Source organism: Schistocerca americana, chromosome 7 (assembly GCF_021461395.2).
Source record: "Schistocerca americana isolate TAMUIC-IGC-003095 chromosome 7, iqSchAmer2.1, whole genome shotgun sequence".
NCBI lineage: Eukaryota > Metazoa > Arthropoda > Insecta > Orthoptera > Acrididae > Schistocerca > Schistocerca americana.
This window is the reverse complement of record NC_060125.1, coordinates 504347782-504368514: the sequence shown is the minus strand read 5'-3', so window position 1 is coordinate 504368514 and position 20733 is coordinate 504347782. Positions and strand designations below refer to the sequence as shown.

The following is a 20733-nucleotide window of genomic DNA, read 5'->3' as shown; positions in this document are numbered from 1 at the left end:
AAGTTCTCATGATGTGACACCACGCAATAAAAGACAATGTAACCTGTGTAGAGTCTTAACCCTCTAGCAGGCGTGCCATCTTTCATAACGTGTGTGTGTGTGTGTGTGTGTGGTGTACTTTGTACACATGTAAGGAATTACTGTCTTTATGTTACAAAGGTAAACATATATGAGCAAAATCACAGTTTAATGAAACAACAATAAACTAAGCTTAGATCATGTGAGCTAAAGCCCTGTTTAAATAAGGAATAATAAAGTAAATTTTCATTATATCACCCTGTTGCCACAGACAGGTGTTACCCCACACTAATGACCGACCTGAAGCATTAAAAAGTGCAGTTGCATCAGATCCTAGCCAGCCACTTATTCGACTACTAATTATCTTATAGACAATTGCCTCATTGTGGGAGTGTGCTCCTAGCTAATAATTTCATGCAGAAACCATAAGTTTTTTCTTGCCCAACTCACTGTTTATTTTATATTACTGCTGCTCACTTGTGAGCAGGACAACACAATTTACCACTGTATTAGCTGAAAGTAGTAATGAAGGAATAGGTATGGGTTCGCAATTGTGAAACAACAATGATATGGTGCAAAATAATTTTATTTGTGGTTGGCGTACTTTATAAATAGGTGTGCCTGTTTGAGGGTTAATGAATCACTTCCAAGTTCCGATTTTCCTTCTGCCTATCTCACTGGAATAGAACTTGAATAGAGACTCTCCCTTCTGCATTCAGTCCAACTGTTTGGGCATTTAGTTTCCATAAGTGAGTCTTTACATTTTACCTTTAATTATTTATCTCCTCCTTGTTGACTCTCACAGAACTCACATCTGACTTGTCCCCTGTACTCATTTTACCATTTGAATCAATGTGTTTGCCATTATGAGCTGTAGCACACTCACTGATACTGATACTTTTCCTCATCTTGACTTACGTTTCCATGCTTTCACTCTGCTCCCAATTATTTACTTTTGCTGCACCTCTCTCACCATCAAATAATAATGAAGTGAGAAAGAAAGAGAGAGAGAGAGAGAGAGAGAGAGAGGGAGGGAGGGAGGTGTGTGTGTGTGTGTGTGTGTGTGTGTGTGTGTGTGTGTGTGTGTGTGTGTGTGTGTGCGCGCGCTACTAGGATTATCAAAATAGTTTCCCAGCTTGGTAACACAGGCAAAAACTAATTTTACCACATTTTTGAGGTCACTCCACACAACACATTACCCTTAAGTTATTAATCTCCATTATGTTAATCTTTACTTGAGCCAGTGTGTGCAGCATGTTTTTATAGACATTCCCTTTCAGACAGCCCCACAGGAACAAGTCTGGAGATGCTAAATCCGGAGAATTTGGTGGCCATAATCCTTCAGAGATGATTTAATAATCCAAAAAATTCACACATGAAATGAGTCGTTTCAGTAGATATGTGACAAGTTACACAATCTTGCTGCAGCCAACAATGATTTTCATCTACCTCAAGAAATGAAAAACTGCATAATGTTATCTTGTTTCACAACACTGTTCACAGTAGTATCAAAGAAAATATGGCACACTATCCAACAGTGCAGTATGGCACACCACATTCCAATTTGCTGATGATGCAAGGCATTATCACAAAAGACACATGGATTTTCAGTTGATCACATTCTTGTTTTGACTATTCACATGCCCACTACAGTGAAGAAAGTAATGTATAGTTCTGTGAGTCCATGGATGTCAACAAATGATCAAAATCATGTTCAGTACACTAGACGCTTCTTTTATCTAATGGCTTCAATTCCTGCACACAACAGATGTGATATGCATCACTATCTAAGCAATACCATACAGACTCTGAGACTGTATAGATAGTCGCTCGAACATTTTGGAGGCGAACACAGCAACAAGTCACTCACCTCAAAAATTTTATCATCTGTCAAAATATGTAGTTTCAATCTTGTTTTCTCCTGGATCTGATACCTGATGGCGTGTCTTCTTTACCAGTTCTGACTATGGACTATCTCACCATCTCACCTCTCCCTCCAACCTCAAGCTCAGCATTCCTCCTGATAAGGCTTTCACAATTTAACTGCTATTTAATTTCTTCTGGATGCACTATTGCAATTTCAGATATGTAACCATTGTCAAGCAAATCTACAGTTAACATATGCATTTCAGAATTACTACATAATTATAAAATGACTATTTACACTATAAAAAGTCGTGCTGAGTATAATGTCAACATAAAATGCAAAATCAAACTTTCAATAGTGTTCCCAGAAGAAATAAATAAATAAAATAGTGAAAGCATTATGATTTAGTTAATTCTACATGACTGTGACTCTTTTCAGCTTCAAACAAAGGGATATGCAAGTTCAAGATGGTATACTGTCCATTGCTAAAAATGAAAATTGTATCTCTGTAAACCAACGCACCGTTACTGCTTAATCCTGCTCAATTTTCCTAAAATAAATATTGCACATAGTTTTTGTAAAGGGAACTGAAGTAAGTATTCTGGTGTCATAAACCTTAAACTGGTTGCCCTTACCATATACATATACTTACACAAGGTCAAAATTCTCTGGGTACTGTGTAGTCTCTGTTCGAGGATAACTTATGTACCCTTGAGTGTATAATTTCTCAGCAATCTGCATAGCATGATGAGGCCCAAGACCAAGCCCAGAGCTAGCTACTCTCATAAGTTCCACAGTGTTGAGTGCCTGTGGTCGAGCCTTAACCTTCTCCTTCTTTGTGATACTTGTTACTCTAGAATGAATCACAAAATTCATATCGTAAAACACTGCTCCTACAAACAAGAATCTGGGGCAGTTTCTACATCTAACTTGGACAAAACAAATAATTTACCTATATTAATGAATATAATCTATTACAAGAATTGTAAACAATTTTTCTGGAAATACAGTAGTATCATTCATTTTACAGTTAATGTGGTAAAACATGAAAAAAGTGGTGAAAGCATTTTCAAATACTGTGTACCTTCTCAGTTTTTTATATTAAATTTCTTGCAATAATGAAATAAGAAGAAATACTGACTCACTGAAAGACCAAACAGTTTCTTAAATGGTGTTACACACAGTAGACATGAATACAATATAATCAATATACGTAACTGACATATCTATAAACACCTCAATTAACAGTGAAAAACACATATTGTCATTTATTTGCCATAATTACTCTTTCTCCTAAACTTCCTTGTCTCATTTATTTTCCTTTACTACAATATGAATTAGAGAGGTGGTGTTGAACGGCAGAAACGCACAAAAGTGTACTTTTATATGTGGTCATCAACTACTCAATGACTGCGTTATGTGGTGAGTGACAATCTGTCCTTATTCATATTGTTGTTATTCCATCCCAGATTTGTTTTCCATTTCTGCAAAAGAAGTATCTACTGTCACTTGAGTAGTAGTAACATATCAATATTATCTGTGCTTCCTGACTTCTAACTTGCAGAATCTTGCAATTGTCTGAGTTCAGAAATAATCGAAACTTTAAGTTTTCCAGTCAGTTTGTATTTACTCAAGTTGTCTCAGAAAAGAAAAAAAGAAAAGAAAAAAGAAAACGGTACATATAGTTTTCAGGCAGAAGCCCACAGCATACAAGTTTACATTGATACTACTGGTTTGGATGTTTCAGCCAATATCATCTATTACATAAATTAATCATACAACTATGTATTATATTTTATAATCATTTGAAGCTGGCCAATCATACCTGAAAGTTTGTTATGAGGGGCAGTCAAATGAAAATCACTCTACACATTCTTCTAGCATGGCACCACAATAAATGTGCAGTGCTTTAAAAATACTTTGCAGACATTGCAATGTGCCATAATGTCGAAACACCCAGGAATGCTGTCCAAAAGAATCATCGTGTTGCAAGATGACACCCACCCCCACACAACCAATCAGACAAAGGCTTTGCTTCAGCAATTTGGTTGGGAAACACTGCAAAAACCTCCATACAGCCCAGATCCTTCAACAGGTGATTTTCACATCTTTGGCAACCTGAAGAAAACCATGCAAGGACATTGGTTTCAATCAGGTGAGGAAGTGCAGAAGTGGGTGCGGTTGTGGATCCGTCAGCAACTGACCATGTTCTATGAAACAGAAACTGGTCGCCTCATCTCTCAGTGGAATAAATGTCTTAATTTGTATGAAGATTACTTTTGAGTGGAACCATTCCATGGTCCCACTATGGTGGATGTGCAGTTCTCACTCAACTGCCTCTTATAATACGAAGCATTTTACTATGAGCACATAAGGTTTGGCATGAAGATAATTACCGACGAGTCATTAACTCATGTTGTATAAGACGGAGAAAGAAATTAGCTGTGCCCTTGTACAAAGAACCATCAAGACCTCAGCTTTCCGTTATTTAGCAAAACAACATAGAACCTACATCAGTATAGATGTAACATATCTTTTCCTCGGCACTATGTGTTCACTATTCAGTCTCCTTGGCCAGTTCCTGGCTTCTGGGGGAAGGGATTATTATTATTATTCCCCCCCCCCCCCTATGTGTAGATGGTAGTCCAGTCTTTCCATAATCTCCTAAATGTGTTGTGGGTGGAACTTAACAAGGCTGGCTTACAGATATTGATTTCCCATGAGGACCAGCACTTTCTGATACCTATTACAGAGAAAGTTGTAACAGTCCTGACAAGTAGCAGCACCTCACAGAAGCCTTATTAGTGGTAGACGGAAGTGGCCAATGAGAATGCCTACATTCTGCTGTCAATTATAATTGGCTAAAAATGCCTCATGGTTAAATAATTTTATAGTGCAGTCTGGAGATTATGAAATCGAGGAGTTAACCTGCAATCATTGCGGAGTGCAGAAGTGCCCTCTGGGGCAGAGGTGGGGTTTCCATATCTCAAAAGTCAGAAGAAGGTGATCCTTTGTGACCAACCAAGTTATTTTTTGCAGAGTGGAAACTGAGAGATTCTGAAAGTGCTACTTCATGTGCAGTCATCGATTTTGAATTCAACCATTCCAATTTTTTAAGCGAGTATTGCCATTTTGTGAACGTGCAGTTGCTCCATAGGTACAGACACTAAAATAAGTAGTGTAGCCAAGTAGCTACGTGCATGGTGATGCTTTAGTGAACGAGGCACATTTGTCGAGGTTTTAACAGAAAACAATTCCCTTTTGTTTGTTTGGTTGGTTGGTTGGATGAGTAAAAAGACCAAACTACTAGGTAACCATTCCCTTTTTCCTTGAACAGACAGGTCTACATGACTGTACAGCAGAGATGATCTACCATGCAAAACCCAGAGGAAGAAAATCCCAAGGTCTGCCAAAGGTCAATGAAGGCTAGATAAGGGACAAAAAAGCAAAAATGGAAAAGTAGGGAGAAAGGCAGGTGAGATACCCCACCTAGGGAGATGCTGGAAGCCCTCGAAAGGTGGTAAAAGGCCCCCTCACGAATAAAACGTAAACGAAGTTCGCCACTGAGGCATCGTCTCCTAACACAAGGGGTAGCAAGTCAGGGAAATTACGAGTCCGAGGCAGGGCGGCGAGGTTGGGACAGTTCAGTAAAATGTTGACCACTGTCAAACAGGAACCAGAATGACAGTGGGGTGGGTTCTCACAATGCAGGAGAGTCCTTGTGGGAGGACTGCATGGAAGACCTCCGCAGATTTGTAGTCTCCTGTATCGTCTGTGGTTGTTTGATGAAGCCAGAGTGAGCCATTCCATATCTAGATCCCTAAAACCTGATGACATAATATCAATGAGACGGCTGTTTCCATAATAGCAATATCAAGAGTTGACTTACTTGGCCAGGCTATCAGCAGGTTCACTCCCCATGATACTAACGTGGCCTAGGCTCCAGACAAAGGTCACTGAATGTCCACATTGTTCAATGGCATACAGGGAATCCTGGACAGCCATTTCCACAGGACGACAAGTGTAACACTGGTCAAGAGCTTGCACACTGCTCATTGAGCTGCTGCAGATGAGAAAGGACTCACCCGTGCAGGAAAGAATATGCTCAAGAGCATGAGAGATGGCTAACAATGTCACAGTGAAAACAATACAGCAATCTGCACTGGCAAGGACTGCAGTTCTCTATGTCCCACTTGAGTATAAGCACAGCCTACGTGACCTACTGAGCCATCGTACATACTACTTCTGTACTCTGGGATGTGCCGAGGATGGAGAAAAAATGGTGGGGAGAGCCTCAGGATGAACGGGATCTTTCAGGCACAGGGTAAATTCAAGATCAAGTTTTTGCCAGGAGATGCACCAATAAGGTGTGAGTGGACCCATAGGAGAGGCTGTAGAGGAAACAACTGGAGCTAAGAGAGAAGGAACCATCATGGATTGAGTTTGTAATCCTTGGTCTGAGCCACTGTTGTGGGATATGGATTTCCATGTTTGGAAAGAGGAGACTGTAGTTTGGATGCTTGGGAGAGCTGCAAATGTGTGTAGCTTAACTGACAAGTTGTTGTTGGTGCCTGATCTGCAATGGAGGGACCCCACCCTGTGAGTAAGCTGTTCACAGGGCTAGTCTGAAAGGATCCTATCAAAAGCGAACACTGCAGTGGTGTGTTGGATCGAGTATCTACAATGCTGAGGGCAATGATAAACCACATGCCAGACTCCCATAATCAAGACGGGATTGTATCAAGGTGTTGGAAAGTTGAAGAACAGTAGTGCAATCTGCATCCCAGCTCGTGTTACTCAGGCAACAAAGTGTATTTAGGTGCAACCAGCACTTTCATTTCAACAGGCAAACATGGGGAATCCACATCAACCAAGCATCGAAAACCAATCCTAAAGAGCACCAAGTCTCCGACACATTGAGTAGCTGGTCATCAATGTAAAGTTCTGGTTGAGGGCAAATGGTACAACATCAACTGAAGTGCAAGACACAAGTCTTAGCAGCTGAATACGGAAAGCCATGGGTGACGAACTGTGCCTGCACCTTCCGTATGGTGCCTTGCTGTCGATGTTCTGCAACACCCACACTAGAGGAGCAATAGTAGAGGCAAAAGTCTTTAGCATAAAACGAAGATGATACTGAAAACACCACAGCTGCTGTGGACCATTGATGATTACTAGAAAGAGGAGGACACTCAGCACAGAGCCCTGCGAGACGTCATTCTCTTGGATATCAGGAGAACTGTGGCAGGCACCAACTTGAGCCTGGAAAATACAATGAGACATGAAGTTCTGGATACAAATTGGAAGCAGATCCCAGAAACCTCACTCGTGTCAGGTAGTGAGGATATGGCGTTGCCATGTGGTGTCAATGAGCCTTACATGTCAAAGAAGACAGCTAGCTATAAAGCATTGACATCAGACAAAAGCTGTTCGGATGGCATGTTCCAGCTAAATCAGATTATCAGTAGTGGAACAGCCTTGGCAAAAACTACCCTGGGATGGTGCCAAAAAACCCCGGACTCAAGGAGCCATCACAGTTGCCTGCTGACCATGTGTTCAAGCAACTTACAGAGAACACGGGTGGGACTAATTTGGTAATAAATGTCCATCTCTAGGGGGTGCTTACCCGGTTTATGTACTGGGTTAATCATGCTTTCTCGTCATTGTGATGGGAACTTGCTCTCACTCCGGATGCGGTTAAAAACCCCATTTGTTTCCATGGAACTTTGAGTGCTGCATTTCTATTAGACTTTTCAATGTGTTGACTTTCAACTATTTTCCTTCTTTGTTGGTGAGGTAATTACTGGTGGGAGTTGCTAGTAAACAGTTGGAGGCAACATACTAAACAGTTAGTGGTGCCTATCCCAGACCAGTGGTCAGATCTGAAATCTTGTCTGCGAGTAGTTGGACTGCAAGGGGGCATTAATTATTTGACTATGGAGTAGTCCTAAAACATAAGTTAATGCAAATGAGCAGGAAAAACATAATGTTTGATTACAGCATTGATAGGGTACTGTCATGTCGATTACTCAGACGTCAACAATGCAAAGCAGTCTGAAATGGAATGAGCATGTAAGGATGGTAGTAGCACAAGTGAATGGTCCCGCAAAATGATGGATGGGTCCTGTACAAAATGTCACCACTTCTTTCTCTAAGCTAGTCGCAGGCTGTATTCTAAAAATGAACAACTTAGAGAAAAAAAAGTGGTGATACTTTCTGCTGGACTCGCCTATCATTTTGCCCGACAATGTTCGGGCGCATATAGTGGAAGCTGTGACTGATTTGTATGAAATGGGGCTAGAAAGTGCTGTAGCACGCACCACATTCCCCAAACTTAGGCCCTTGTTACTTGAACTTGATTCCTAAGTTGAAGGAAGCACTTTATGGCATTTGCTTCAGAGGTGGTGCAGAGACTTGTCGGGCAACTGACAGCTCCAGTCAAACCATCAATACAACTAGCACTGCTAAGGGTATCTTATGACTTCCACATCACTGACAATGGGTACACAACATTGGTAACTACTTTGAAGGACAATAAAACTTTGAAACACATATTTATTTTTTGTACATTGTAAATAATTGTTGTTGTTATTAAAGTTCCAACACACATAGTACCAATGTTTACAGCAACAAATTCACTACTAAACTTGTCACCCTCTGTCCGCAAAGAGACCAGGAAAGAGTATTATACTTCTATCATCAGATAAGAATGGACAACATGTCAGTAGAGAGTACTTGACCTGCTCGCATTCAAAAACTTAGTTATAATGGGAGGTCAGTACACCATAACACCACAGACAGTGAAGCTACTCATCAGAGTATGAAGGATTATGTTACCATGTGATGAGATATGCAGAAATATGTAATTAATTGAATGAATATTACTATGGCTGCTGAAAAATGGCCGTTCAGACAAACTTATTATTCTCTGTCACTGCTTATAAAGAACTTGAAGTGTCATGTTAATACTATACAAAAAGTAGCGAATTTCCAAAATTTTTGGAAATAGAATCTCACCAGAGTTATTCAAACTCATAGTCCAGAAAAGCAGATAAGTTTAAAAAGGTATCAAGGATGAGAATTTAAGATATCTAAATAAGTAGCCTACAAATAATTAAACTATGAATCTTATTAGACCACATGTAATTAAAAACTTACAGGGCTTCCTTAAACTCTTTGACTTGTGACAGGAAAATGTTAGCTATCTCCCTCTCAAAGCATCGAACTCTCTCCCAGTCCAAAGTATATTCCCGTCCATCTGCTCCTTTTACTATAACCTATAAAAACATAGCAAGTTAATTTAAATAATAAAATAAATATTTTTTGCATTCAAGCTCATAGCAAAATGTTGTGCCAGACATATTGCACAACACAGCAACTGTAAACCGAACATTTTCAAACTGTCCTCCTCTGATGAGAACCCAGAATACAATTGCTGTTACTGATAGCAGAACAACATCTTGGAATCACTACAAATACAGAAGCAATGACTTCTTGGGTACCCATTCACATACTTAGCAATTATTAACATTACTTCAATGAATAGCACAGCAAAACATCAAAGCAACTGCATCATCTGTAAACTCAAAAAGACTGTTACATCAGAACATACAGCATAATCTCTTTCAATACAACACAGAACTCATTTGTTTGCAACATCTGTTTCACTCTTTTTTGTCAGGTAACAATTTATTCTATCATAAACGTGTTTTCAAGGCACTGCAGGCTCACCATCATGTTTATGGTAGAATAAATCGTATCAAAAAACTAAAAAAGTGACTAGTTACATATTTATAACCAGATACATCGCCAAAGACATTCACTTTTCTCTGGGTGCTGTCACTGCCAGCTATCGAATGCACCATTGCAATAAAGCTGCATCACCCACTGTTAGTTAATTGCATTAAGTCAAGAGTATTTTGCCATGCTCCATTTGATTTAAAAACGAATGGTCCATGATACGGTTCATCAGATTCACTTTCCAAAGCCAAAACATAAAAGGAGGTGTATAATTTGCAGCAGCAGCACGAAAGGACACAAAATTTATTATTAGACTGCTACAGCAAAGACATGGGGAAAAAAGGCTTACTCCAATCCATTACACAGTCTAAATTAAAAACTGCTACCACATAGGAAAACACATGCCCCGTTTTTTTAAGGCTGAGCAGTTTTTCCTGATCTCACCCATAGGAATCACTTGGAACACTTAGGAAGAAGAGGTTGTATCTTGTTATAATCTATTTTTTGTAAATGTTGTGGATTGGCAGGAGAGCCAACCCAGGCATATTAGAGGAAGCCAAAAGGCATGCATTTTAGCTCATGCAGGCTGGCGTGAGGTCTGGAACAGGACAAGGAAATTAGACTTTAGAAAAAACGGACCTAGCTGGTGGAATACTTAACTTTAATCCATTAATGGTGAACGTCGGTCTGACGGTACATGATTAACAAGATCAATAGCAACTGATAATGGCGCCTTGCTAGGTCGTAGCAAACGACGTAGCTGAAGGCTATGCTAACTATCGTCTTGGCAAATGAGAGAGTATTTTGTCAGTGAACCATCGCTAGCAAAGTCGGTTGTACAACTGGGGCGAGTGCTAGGAAGTCTCTCTAGACCTGCCGTGTGGTGGCGCTCGGTCTGCAATCACTGATAGTGGCGACACGCAGGTCCGACGTATACTAATGGATCGGGGCCGATTTAAAGGCTACCACCTAGCAAGTGTGGTGTCTGGCGGTGACATCACAGTAAATATTCATTAGTTCTTTGAAATGAATGTGTATTAGCTCCCAAGTGCTTTGAAACACTGATCGAGCATGTTGCTGCCAATTTGCAATTAGTAAAGACTACTTATACCCCCACAGCAAAAAAATAGCACATCACACCAGGGCTACTGGAAGCAAATATATAGGATTTTTCTGTTTTCCATCCCCAGCACACCTTGTGCAAAGTGCCAAACTGCAGTGCACACAAACTAACATTAAATCTACACCTACATCATACTCTGCAAGCCATCTAATCGTGTATGGCGGAGGGTACTTTTGGTACCACTATCTGATCCCCCCAACCCTATTCCACTCATGAATAGTACGTGGGAAGAATGATTGTCGGTAAGCCTCTGTATTAGCTCTAATCTCTCAAATTTTCTCCTCGCGGTCAATATGCGAGATGTATGTGGAGGGAAGAAATTTGTTGCCCGACTCCTCCTGAAAAGTGCTGTCCCAAAATTTCAACAGCAAATCTCTCCGTGATGCACAACGCTTCTTTTGTGGATCTGCCAGTAGAGTTTGTTAGCATCTTCATAATGTTCTCTCATCAGCTAAATGATCCCGTGACGAAACGTGCCGCTCTTCGTTGGATCTTCTCTATCTCCTATCTGATAGGGATCCAAGATATATGAACAATACTCAAGAATCAGGCGAACAAGTACCTTATATCCAATTCTTACGTGAATGAGTTACATTTTCTTAAGATTCTTCCGATGAATCTAAGTCTTGTGTCTGCTTTTCCCACTATCTGTTTTATTTGGTCATTCCACTTAAGGTTGCTCTGGATAGTTACGCCTAGATATTTTAGGGCAGATGCTGTCTCCAGCTGTTTGTCATCAATAGTGCAGGTATACAGTAGTGGATTTCTTTTCCTATGTATGTGAAATATGTCATATTTATTTATGTTCAGGGTCAACTGCCAGAGTCCGCACCATTCATCAATTCTCTGCAGCAGGTTATTCTGCAAATTCTTACCATCTTCTGGCATTGCTACTTTGATACAGACAACTAAGCCTTAAAGAGCATCTGACACTTTCTACTAGATCATTTATATATATATTGTAAATAGCAACGGTCCTATCACACTTCCCTGTGGTACTCCAGATATTACCTTTCCACCTGTCAATTTTGTTTCCTTAAGAGTGATGTCTTGAGTTCTATCTGCAAGAAAGTCTTGAATCCAATCGCAGGTCTGCTCCGACACTCTATAAGATTGTATTTTTTTCGTCCACTGTGCTGTGGATCTCATGGAGGAACAGAACGAGCTGAGTTTTGCAGGATCTCTGTTTGTGGAATTCATTTTTCTTTTTATGGAGGAAATGTTCATTCTCAAAAACCTCATAATTCTTGAGCATAAAACATGTTCCATAATTCTACAACAGACTAACGTCAATGATATAGTTCTATAATTGTGTGGGTCTTATCTTACGGCCTTTCTTAAAAACAGAAATGACCTGCACTTTTTCCAGTTGTTAGGTACCTTCCGTTGCTCAAGCAATCTACGATAAATTACTGCTAGAAGGGGAGCAAGTTCTTTAAGATAATCTTTATAGAATCTTATAGGTATCTCATGTGGTCCTGATGCCTTTCCACTACCAAGCGATTATAGCTGCTTTTCGATTCCGCAATCGGTTATCTCAATATCTGCCATTTCAATGTTCATACAACTATGGAAAGGAGGAACAGCATTATGTTCTTCCATGGTGAAACAACTTCGGGAGACCAAATTCCGTATTTCGGCCTTCTCTCTGTTATCTTCCGTTTCAGTGCCGGTGTGGTCGCTGAGAGAACGAATAGATGATTTTGTACCACTTACTGATTTTACATACGACCAAAATCTCTTAGGGTTTTTAGGGTTGGGTTGTTTGGGGAAGGAGACCAGACAGCGAGGTCATCGGTCTCATCGGATTAGGGAAGGATGGGGAAGGAAGTCGGCGGTGCCCTTTCAAAGGAACCATCCCGGCATTTGCCTGGAGTGATTTAGGGAAATCATGGAAAACCTAAATCAGGATGGCCGGACGCGGGATTGAACGATCGTCCTCCCGAATGCGAGTCCAGTGTGCTAACCACTCTTAGGGTTTTTACTCTGGTTGGTTGAAAATATCTTACTATCACAATCTTTGAATGCTTCTCTCATTGCTCTTCTTACACTTATTTTCGCTTAGTTCAGCTTTCGTTTGTCAGAAGTACTCTGTGTACATAGTGCTTTTCTAACATGGCTATTAAACCACAGTGGATCTTTCCTGTCACTCAAAACCTCACTCGGAACATACTTGTCTAGGGCATAAGGAATTATGCCTTTGAATTTTTTCCATTTGTTCTCCACATCTTCGTCCTCATCATCAAATATTTGATGTCGACTGCTGAGATATTCTGAAATTTTTATTCTGTCACCCTTGCTGAGCAAATATATCTTCCTACCTTTCTTAACATTCCTTGTAGGACCCGTCGTCATAGCTGCTGTCACAGCTTTATGACCACTGATACCTTCTTCTATGTTAATTGATTCGGTACGATCATTGCTTTGTTGACAGGAGGACTAAGACGTTACCCTCATGAGTTGGTTATCTAACCATCTGCTGAAGGTAATTTTCAGACAAGACATCCAGAACAATGCCACACGATTCCCTGTCTCTGGCACCAGTATTGATGGCATAATACTCCCAGTTCCTACCTGGCAAGTTGAAGTCACCCTCTATTACAATGGCATGATCAGGAAAATTGCTAACGATATTCTGCAAGTTCTGTCTGAAGTGCTCTACAACTACAGATCCTGACCCTGGTGGTCTATAAAAGCATCCAATCACCATTTTTGACCGTTCTTTGATACTTAATTTCACCCAGGTTAATTCACATCCAGAATCCGTGATAACTCCGCAAGATTTTATCAAATTTTTTACTGCAATAAATATGCCACCACCATTGGAGACTATCCTATCCTTACGATAATCATTCCATCTGAATGTAGGATTTCATTGTCATTGACATCTGGTTTAACCAGCTTTCTGTTCCCAATACCATCTGTGCATTATAACCTTCAGTATGTGATACTAATTCTGGGATCTTTCCTCGGATGCTCCTGCAGTTTACTAAAATCATATTAATCTTTTCTATCTCTGATCTACGAGGACCAAGATTCTCTGAGGTCACTGTGGCTGATTTTAAAGGCAAATTGTCTTTGCTCCCAAGGGAGGGGTTCTCTAACCTAAACAAGCCCCATGTGCATGCCACACATGATCCGATCCCTAGTAGCCACACCCTGCATGTAGTGCACACCTGACATATTAAGAGGAACCCTACAATTCTGCACCCGATAGCGGAAGTCAAGAAATTCACATCTGATACCATTGCAGAATCATCTGAGCCTCTAGTTTACACCTTCCACTCTGCTCCAAACCACAGGGCCGTGATCAACCCGGGGTACAATGCAACAAATAGTCAGCTTAGCCAGCACCCCGCGTGCGTTGCCAATTGCCTTCACCAAATCAGCCAGCCACCAAAAGGAGCTGAGGATGGCCTCAGAACCGAAGTGGCAGGCAACATTCATGACGAAATATGCCACTACATGCAGCCGGTTGCATCCTGTGATGAAGCAAGCTGGGACAGTTTTAATTCCCACCTTGGTTTTCCATAACCTTCAATACGTGATACTAATTCTGGGACCTTTCCTCGTTATGGAGCTACCATCAGCTTGCACAGTGCCTTGTTGACAATTTGGGTTCATGGCTTTATGGGGTCTGCACCACACTTGAACCCTACCATCAGTTCTTACCAACCGAAATCGGGGCTCATCTGACCAGTTTACGCTTTTCCATTTGTCTAGGGTTCAACTGATCTGCTACCGAAACTCATTAATGCTAAATTTTGCCACAATGTCTCAACGCATACATTCATCTTACATTCCACGTTGATGTCTGCAGTTACTTCACACAGAGCTGCTCATCTGTTAGCACTGTCACCTCTACGCAAATGCTGCTGTCTTGGTCATGAAGTGAGGCTGTCAGCCACTGCATTGTCCATGGTGAGAGTTAACGCCTGAAATTTTGTATTCTTGGCACACCCTTGACACACATGACTTGAGTGGGAATGACCTTGGTTGGTCATTCGGTCAGTTGTCTCAACAGACGACGTGTATTTGGTCACCGACGGCTTCCGGGTTTTCTGTGTGTGTCGACTTGTAATTCCTCCAAGTTGTTCCACAGTGACTGGTTTTAGTATTGTTCGAGTTGTTTGTGGAAATGTTTTGCGGAACTGTGTGTAGCTTGAGTGGTTTTGACTGAGGAATTATTTTAATGCTGTCTGCGTACTGGATTGAGTCAGTCGCGAGGCCAGGCCAGAACTGCTGGTGGCGTGCACGCGCTGTCAAATCATGAGGCGCTAGCTGCGAGAGCGACAAAGTTCATTGCCCACCGAACCTGGACGCTGAAGATGAGTGATCAGTTACCTGTTATGAAACCTCAACTATTGTGACATTTCTTCGTTCATTTGCAGGTTGTTGCTCTCTGGGCGGTTCGGGCTAGTAGCAACGTATGATGTGCTGGAGTCGGCAAAATCTTGCAGCAGTCTCCCTATATGGTGATTAATTATTAAATTGACTGTTACTTGCCAGTGAAGTGCGCCAGCGGTATTTTCTGCCCTGTTGCCGTTAACGTCCCAGTTACCTACCCTGGTCGCTAGCGTATTTTTCTGGCAGTGTGCCTTTCCTCGTCGTGTTAATGCTGTCCGGCACGGCGTGTAGTTCGACAGCTTTTTAAGTTGTTTAGTTCATATTTGCTTAGAGTGGTTATTGTTCCCTTGGCTGGTTTTAAACGCCAATTTCTGAAGACGTAGTGCTGTTCGTATCCTAGTCCTTGGCTCATATTTTCCATCGTTGTGCAATTGGTTAAATTGATGGTCAGCCCTTGGGCCATCCCTAGTTTGGGTTGCCATCCGATAATTCAACTTCAATTCTTGGCTGCCTGTCTCACCTCAACTTACGTTTGAGCTACCTTCTCAGGTCAACCCCTGGAACACTTCTGAGCACCACTTGTTCTGTTTGTTTCAGAGTGTGATTTTCATTTTCGTTTCCATGTGTATTCTTTGAAGGAAAATTTTTTTATAAGAAGGAAGGGGTTTATTTTCAATTGTTTGTCTGACTTGTTGTTCAGGCCTTCAGCTGTTGTTTCAAATTTGTTTATGGCCTTCAGCCGTGCAATAAGTTAATATTTCTTTAATTCCGCTTTCGGCCATTCTGTTGTAAGTTTAAAAAGAAATTTCTTGCTTAAGAAAATTGTTTATTAATGTGTTTTAATTATAATTGTACTTCTGACATGTAGTGTAGGCCTTCAGCCGCTAATTGTTTTCAATGGCAATTTTTTTAAAGGAAAAAAAATTACCTTCTATTTTAATTGCTTTTTATTTCTAAGCCACGCCTTCAGCCGTTCTTGTTTTTGGTGTGGTTTTGGGCCTTCAGCCCAGAATACATCAAGTTCTTAACTAGGGTTTCAGCCATATTGTTTTGTTGTTATCTTTTAAAGCAATGTGTAAACGAGAGGTTCTTAGAAAAAAACATTGTGTGTTTGATTGTGCAACTCTCAGTAACTGTTTACGGCTCCATCCACAATCATAACCTTATCCAGTGCGCGCTCTGAGTATCTGCCAACCAGGTTGTTAACAATGAAATTAAAGTACTATGAAACACAACTATACAACTGTGCACCTGTCAGCTACATAATTTGCAGTAGTCAGTGTCGGAATCCACAACCCATTTTTTCAGCCTGTATAGCAATGCGGAACGACGATACCGAGGGCAATCGACAATCAAAACAGGAAGAATAAGAAGCAGAATAGACCGCTACAATCCACTGTGCTCGACAGCCGTCAGCAGGGCCTCCTCCACAGCACGAATGAGACCACCCAGCAAACATACCGAATGCACACTGGAATTCTTTCCCGCCTTGCCTGCTATCTCCCTGAGGGTATCCATCACCCACCTAGCATTGGAGTTCCCAATGACTAGCATACCCACCCTCTGTACTTGTTTGGACTGGGCAGGAAAATCGACCGCTGGCCCAACAGGAGAGGCATCCCATGCTGGCTCAGAGTTATCATCAACACTGGGTAGCACCTCGTACCTGTTGCTCAGACATAGGGAGCCAGCCACACAGCCTGCTCTCTCTTTGGTCTTCCGCCCAGTGACACGCGAACCCACCACTGTCTGCCACCCACTCTGGAGTGAGGACGGACCGGTCAGATGTTGTGTATCAGAAGTCGCAGCGATGTGCAGGTCACCAGGGGATTCCAGTGGCACCAAAGGTGTCGCAGGTCTCATCACAGGTGCCTCGATGTCACAACAACTTCGAGCATTAGCTAGAAGCTTGTATCTGTAAACAGATACAAGTGATGTGAGCAAAAACGGAATTTCATTTTAAGAAGCACAGTGGTACAGGGGACATGACATGAAAACTCCTCAGAATCCTGGTGATGCTTCCTTTCTGTCAGCAACTTTAGAGGTCTGGGAAGGACACTGCAAACAAGTGCAACAGTTGAGAAGAGAACTGGGAGTAGATGGGGTCATGACAGCTGCTATGAAGGAACTTTTTTCACTGTGGTTTGAACTGACAACACTCTGGACACCTAAACATACGACACCAGTGAACTTCGAGCAATCATCCTACACCTATTTTCATTTTATATTGTTGTCAATAAATTTTATGTGATTTGCAGCTTTAAGTCTCCTAACTGAATATGTCAGTTCATAGGGATATTTCAGTTTCTCTTTTTAAAATTCAGTCTTGATCACACCACGTATGTTACAAGAACACATCACATGACCATCATCAGACCCATGGCATCCTCCAAAGATGGTAGGTGGAGCTCTCTTCTCAGCTGCTGTGATGTCAACTGATTTTTTATCACTGTTCTGAAAATGTTTATTAAAATATTTCAATTTCCATTACATAGAACATTTTGACAAACTATACTTCCACATGTCATGTCTGCTCACGTAAAGGCACATAACACAGGTAAAGATGCCAACACTGTGAGAAGAAGTTGGCACATCCCCCCTCTGCTTCTCTTCCTGCGACAGTCTATGAATATGTGGATCAGGCATCCTTCCTTTCAGTCCCGACAGCAACCATGCAATGTGTCTTCCTACTATTGACAAACACAAGTAGCTGACAGATCCAGAGAGATACTGAACATCTCTGCCTCACCATAAATTTAATGAATCATGAGACGGAATTGTTGGCCAGATTATACCTTCAGGAGGCAAACTGTGTAGTACTGCTGACAGCCTTCTGAACTAATACACTCAAGACAAAAAAGAATGAGGCACCACGAAGGAATTATCACAGTGGGATGGAAACTGATACATGTGATGAACATGTTCAGACATACAGTTTATTCAAGAGAACATGCTTCATAAATTGAGCAAGTCAATAACACGTTGGTCCACCTCTGATTAGATTAGATTAGATTAGATTAGATTAATACTAGTTCCATGGATCATGAATACGATATTTCGTAATGATGTGAACGAGTCGAATTTTCCAATACATGACATAATTAGGTTAATTTAACAACATACTTAAGTTAATATAACAACTTTATTTTTTTGTGTTTTTTTGTTTTTCTTTATTTTTTTTTTTTTTTTTCTTAATTTATATCTAAAAATTCCTCTATGGAGTAGAAGGAGTTGTCATTCAGAAATTCTTTTAATTTCTTCTTAAATACTTGTTGGTTACCTGTCAGACTTTTGATACTATTTGGTAAGTGACCAAAGACTTTAGTGCCAGTATAATTCACCCCTTTCTGTGCCAAAGTTAGATTTAATCTTGAATAGTGAAGATCGTCCTTTCTCCTAGTATTGTAGTTATGCACACTGCTATTACTTTTGAATTGGGTTTGGTTGTTAATAACAAATTTCATAAGAGAGTATATATACTGAGAAGCTACTGTGAATATCCCTAGATCCTTAAATAAATGTCTGCAGGATGATCTTGGGTGGACTCCAGCTATTATTCTGATTACACGCTTTTTTGCAATAAATACTTTATTCCTCAGTGATGAATTACCCCAAAATATGATGCCATATGAAAGCAATGAGTGAAAATAGGCGTAGTAAGCTAATTTACTAAGATGTTTATCACCAAAATTTGCAATGACCCTTATTGCATAAGTAGCTGAACTCAAACGTTTCAGCAGATCATCAATGTGTTTCTTCCAATTTAATCTCTCATCAATGGACATACCTAAAAATTTGGAATATTCTACCTTAGCTATATGCTTCTGATTAAGGTCTATATTTATTAATGGCGTCATACCATTCACTGTACGGAACTGTATGTACTGTGTCTTATCAAAATTCAGTGAGAGTCCGTTTACAAGGAACCACTTAGTAATTTTCTGAAAGACAGTATTGACAATTTCATCAGTTAATTCTTGTTTCTCAGGTGTGATTACTATACTTGTATCATCAGCAAAGAGAACTAACTTTGCCTCTTCATGAATATAGAATGGCAAGTCATTAATATATAATAAGAACAACAAAGGACCCAAGACTGACCCTTGTGGAACCCCATTCTTGATAGTTCCCCAGTTTGAGGAATGTGCTGGTCTTTGCATGTTACGAGAACTACTTATTTCAACTTTCTGCACTCTTCCAGTTAGGTACGAATTAAACCATTTGTGCACTGTCCCACTCATGCCACAATACTTGAGCTTGTCTAGCAGAATTTCATGATTTACACAATCAAAAGCCTTTGAGAGATCACAAAAAATCCCAATGGGTGGTGTTCGGTTATTCAGATCATTCAAAATTTGACTGGTGAAAGCATATATGGCATTTTCTGTTGAAAAACCTTTCTGGAAACCAAACTGACATTTTGTTAGTACTTCATTTTTACAGATATGTGAAGCTACTCTTGAATACATTACTTTCTCAAAAATTTTGGATAAAGCTGTTAGAAGGGAGATTGGACGGTAATTGTTGACATCAGATCTATCCCCCTTTTTATGCAAAGGTATAACAATAGCATATTTCAGTCTATCAGGGAAAATACCCTGTTCCAGAGAGCTATTACACAGGTGGCTGAGAATCTTACTTATCTGTTGAGAACAAGCTTTTAGTATTTTGCTGGAAATGCCATCAATTCCATGTGAGTTTTTGCTTTTAAGCAAGTTTATTATTTTCCTAATTTCAGAGGGAGAAGTGGGTGAGATTTCAATTGTATCAAATTGCATAGGTATGGCCTCTTCCATTAACAGCCTAGCATCTTCTAATGAACACCTGGATCCTACTATATCCACAACATTTAGAAAATGATTATTAAAAATATTTTCAACTTCTGACTTTTTGTTCGTAAAGTTTTCATTCAATTTGATGGTAATACTGTCTTCCTCTGGTCTTGGTTGACCTGTTTCTCTTTTAATAATATTCCAAATTGTTTTAATTTTATTATCAGAGTTGCTGATTTCAGACATGATACACATACTCCTGGATTTTTTAATAACTTTTCTTAATATAACACACTAGTTTTTATAATTTTTGATAGTTTCTGGGTCACTACTCTTTCTTGCTGTCAGATACATTTCCCTTTTCCGGTTACAAGATATTTTTATACCCTTAGTAAGCCATGGTTTGTTACAAGGTTTCTTACGAGTATATTTAACTATTTTCTTGGGGAAGCAGTTTTCAAATGCATTTACAAAAATGTCATGAAATAAATTATATTTTAAATTGGCATCAGGTTCACGGTACACCTCATCCCAGTCTAACTGCTGTAGGCTTTCCATGAAATTTGCAATTGTTAAATTGTTGACTGAACGTACTACTTTGGAGGACTGTTTAGTATTGCTGAATGGAGCTATGTCATATATTGTAACTAGCTGTGCACCATGATCAGAAAGACCATTCTCAACAGGCTGAGCATTTATCTGGTTAAACTTATCTTGGTCTATAAAGGAGTTATCTATCAGTGAGCTGCTATCCTTTACCACCCGAGTAGGAAAATCAATAACGGGTGTCAAATTGAAAGAACCGAGTAATACTTCAAGGTCATTTTTCCTATTACCCTCTTTCAGAGAATCTACATTGAAGTCCC

General features: G+C 40.2%; 1 protein-coding gene across 1 annotated transcript in view; it reads right to left on the bottom strand.

Moving 5' to 3' along the window:
- The window catches only part of LOC124622515 (DNA topoisomerase 3-beta-1), a 125592-nt gene that overhangs the window by 58390 nt on the left and 46469 nt on the right, over window positions 1-20733 (bottom strand). The window contains exons 6-7 of the mRNA XM_047148238.1: window positions 9044-9162; window positions 2538-2738 (exon numbers count right to left, since the gene is read on the bottom strand). Coding sequence (XP_047004194.1) covers window positions 2538-2738; window positions 9044-9162 — 320 coding nt within the window. The remainder of the gene's footprint in view (window positions 1-2537; window positions 2739-9043; window positions 9163-20733) is intronic.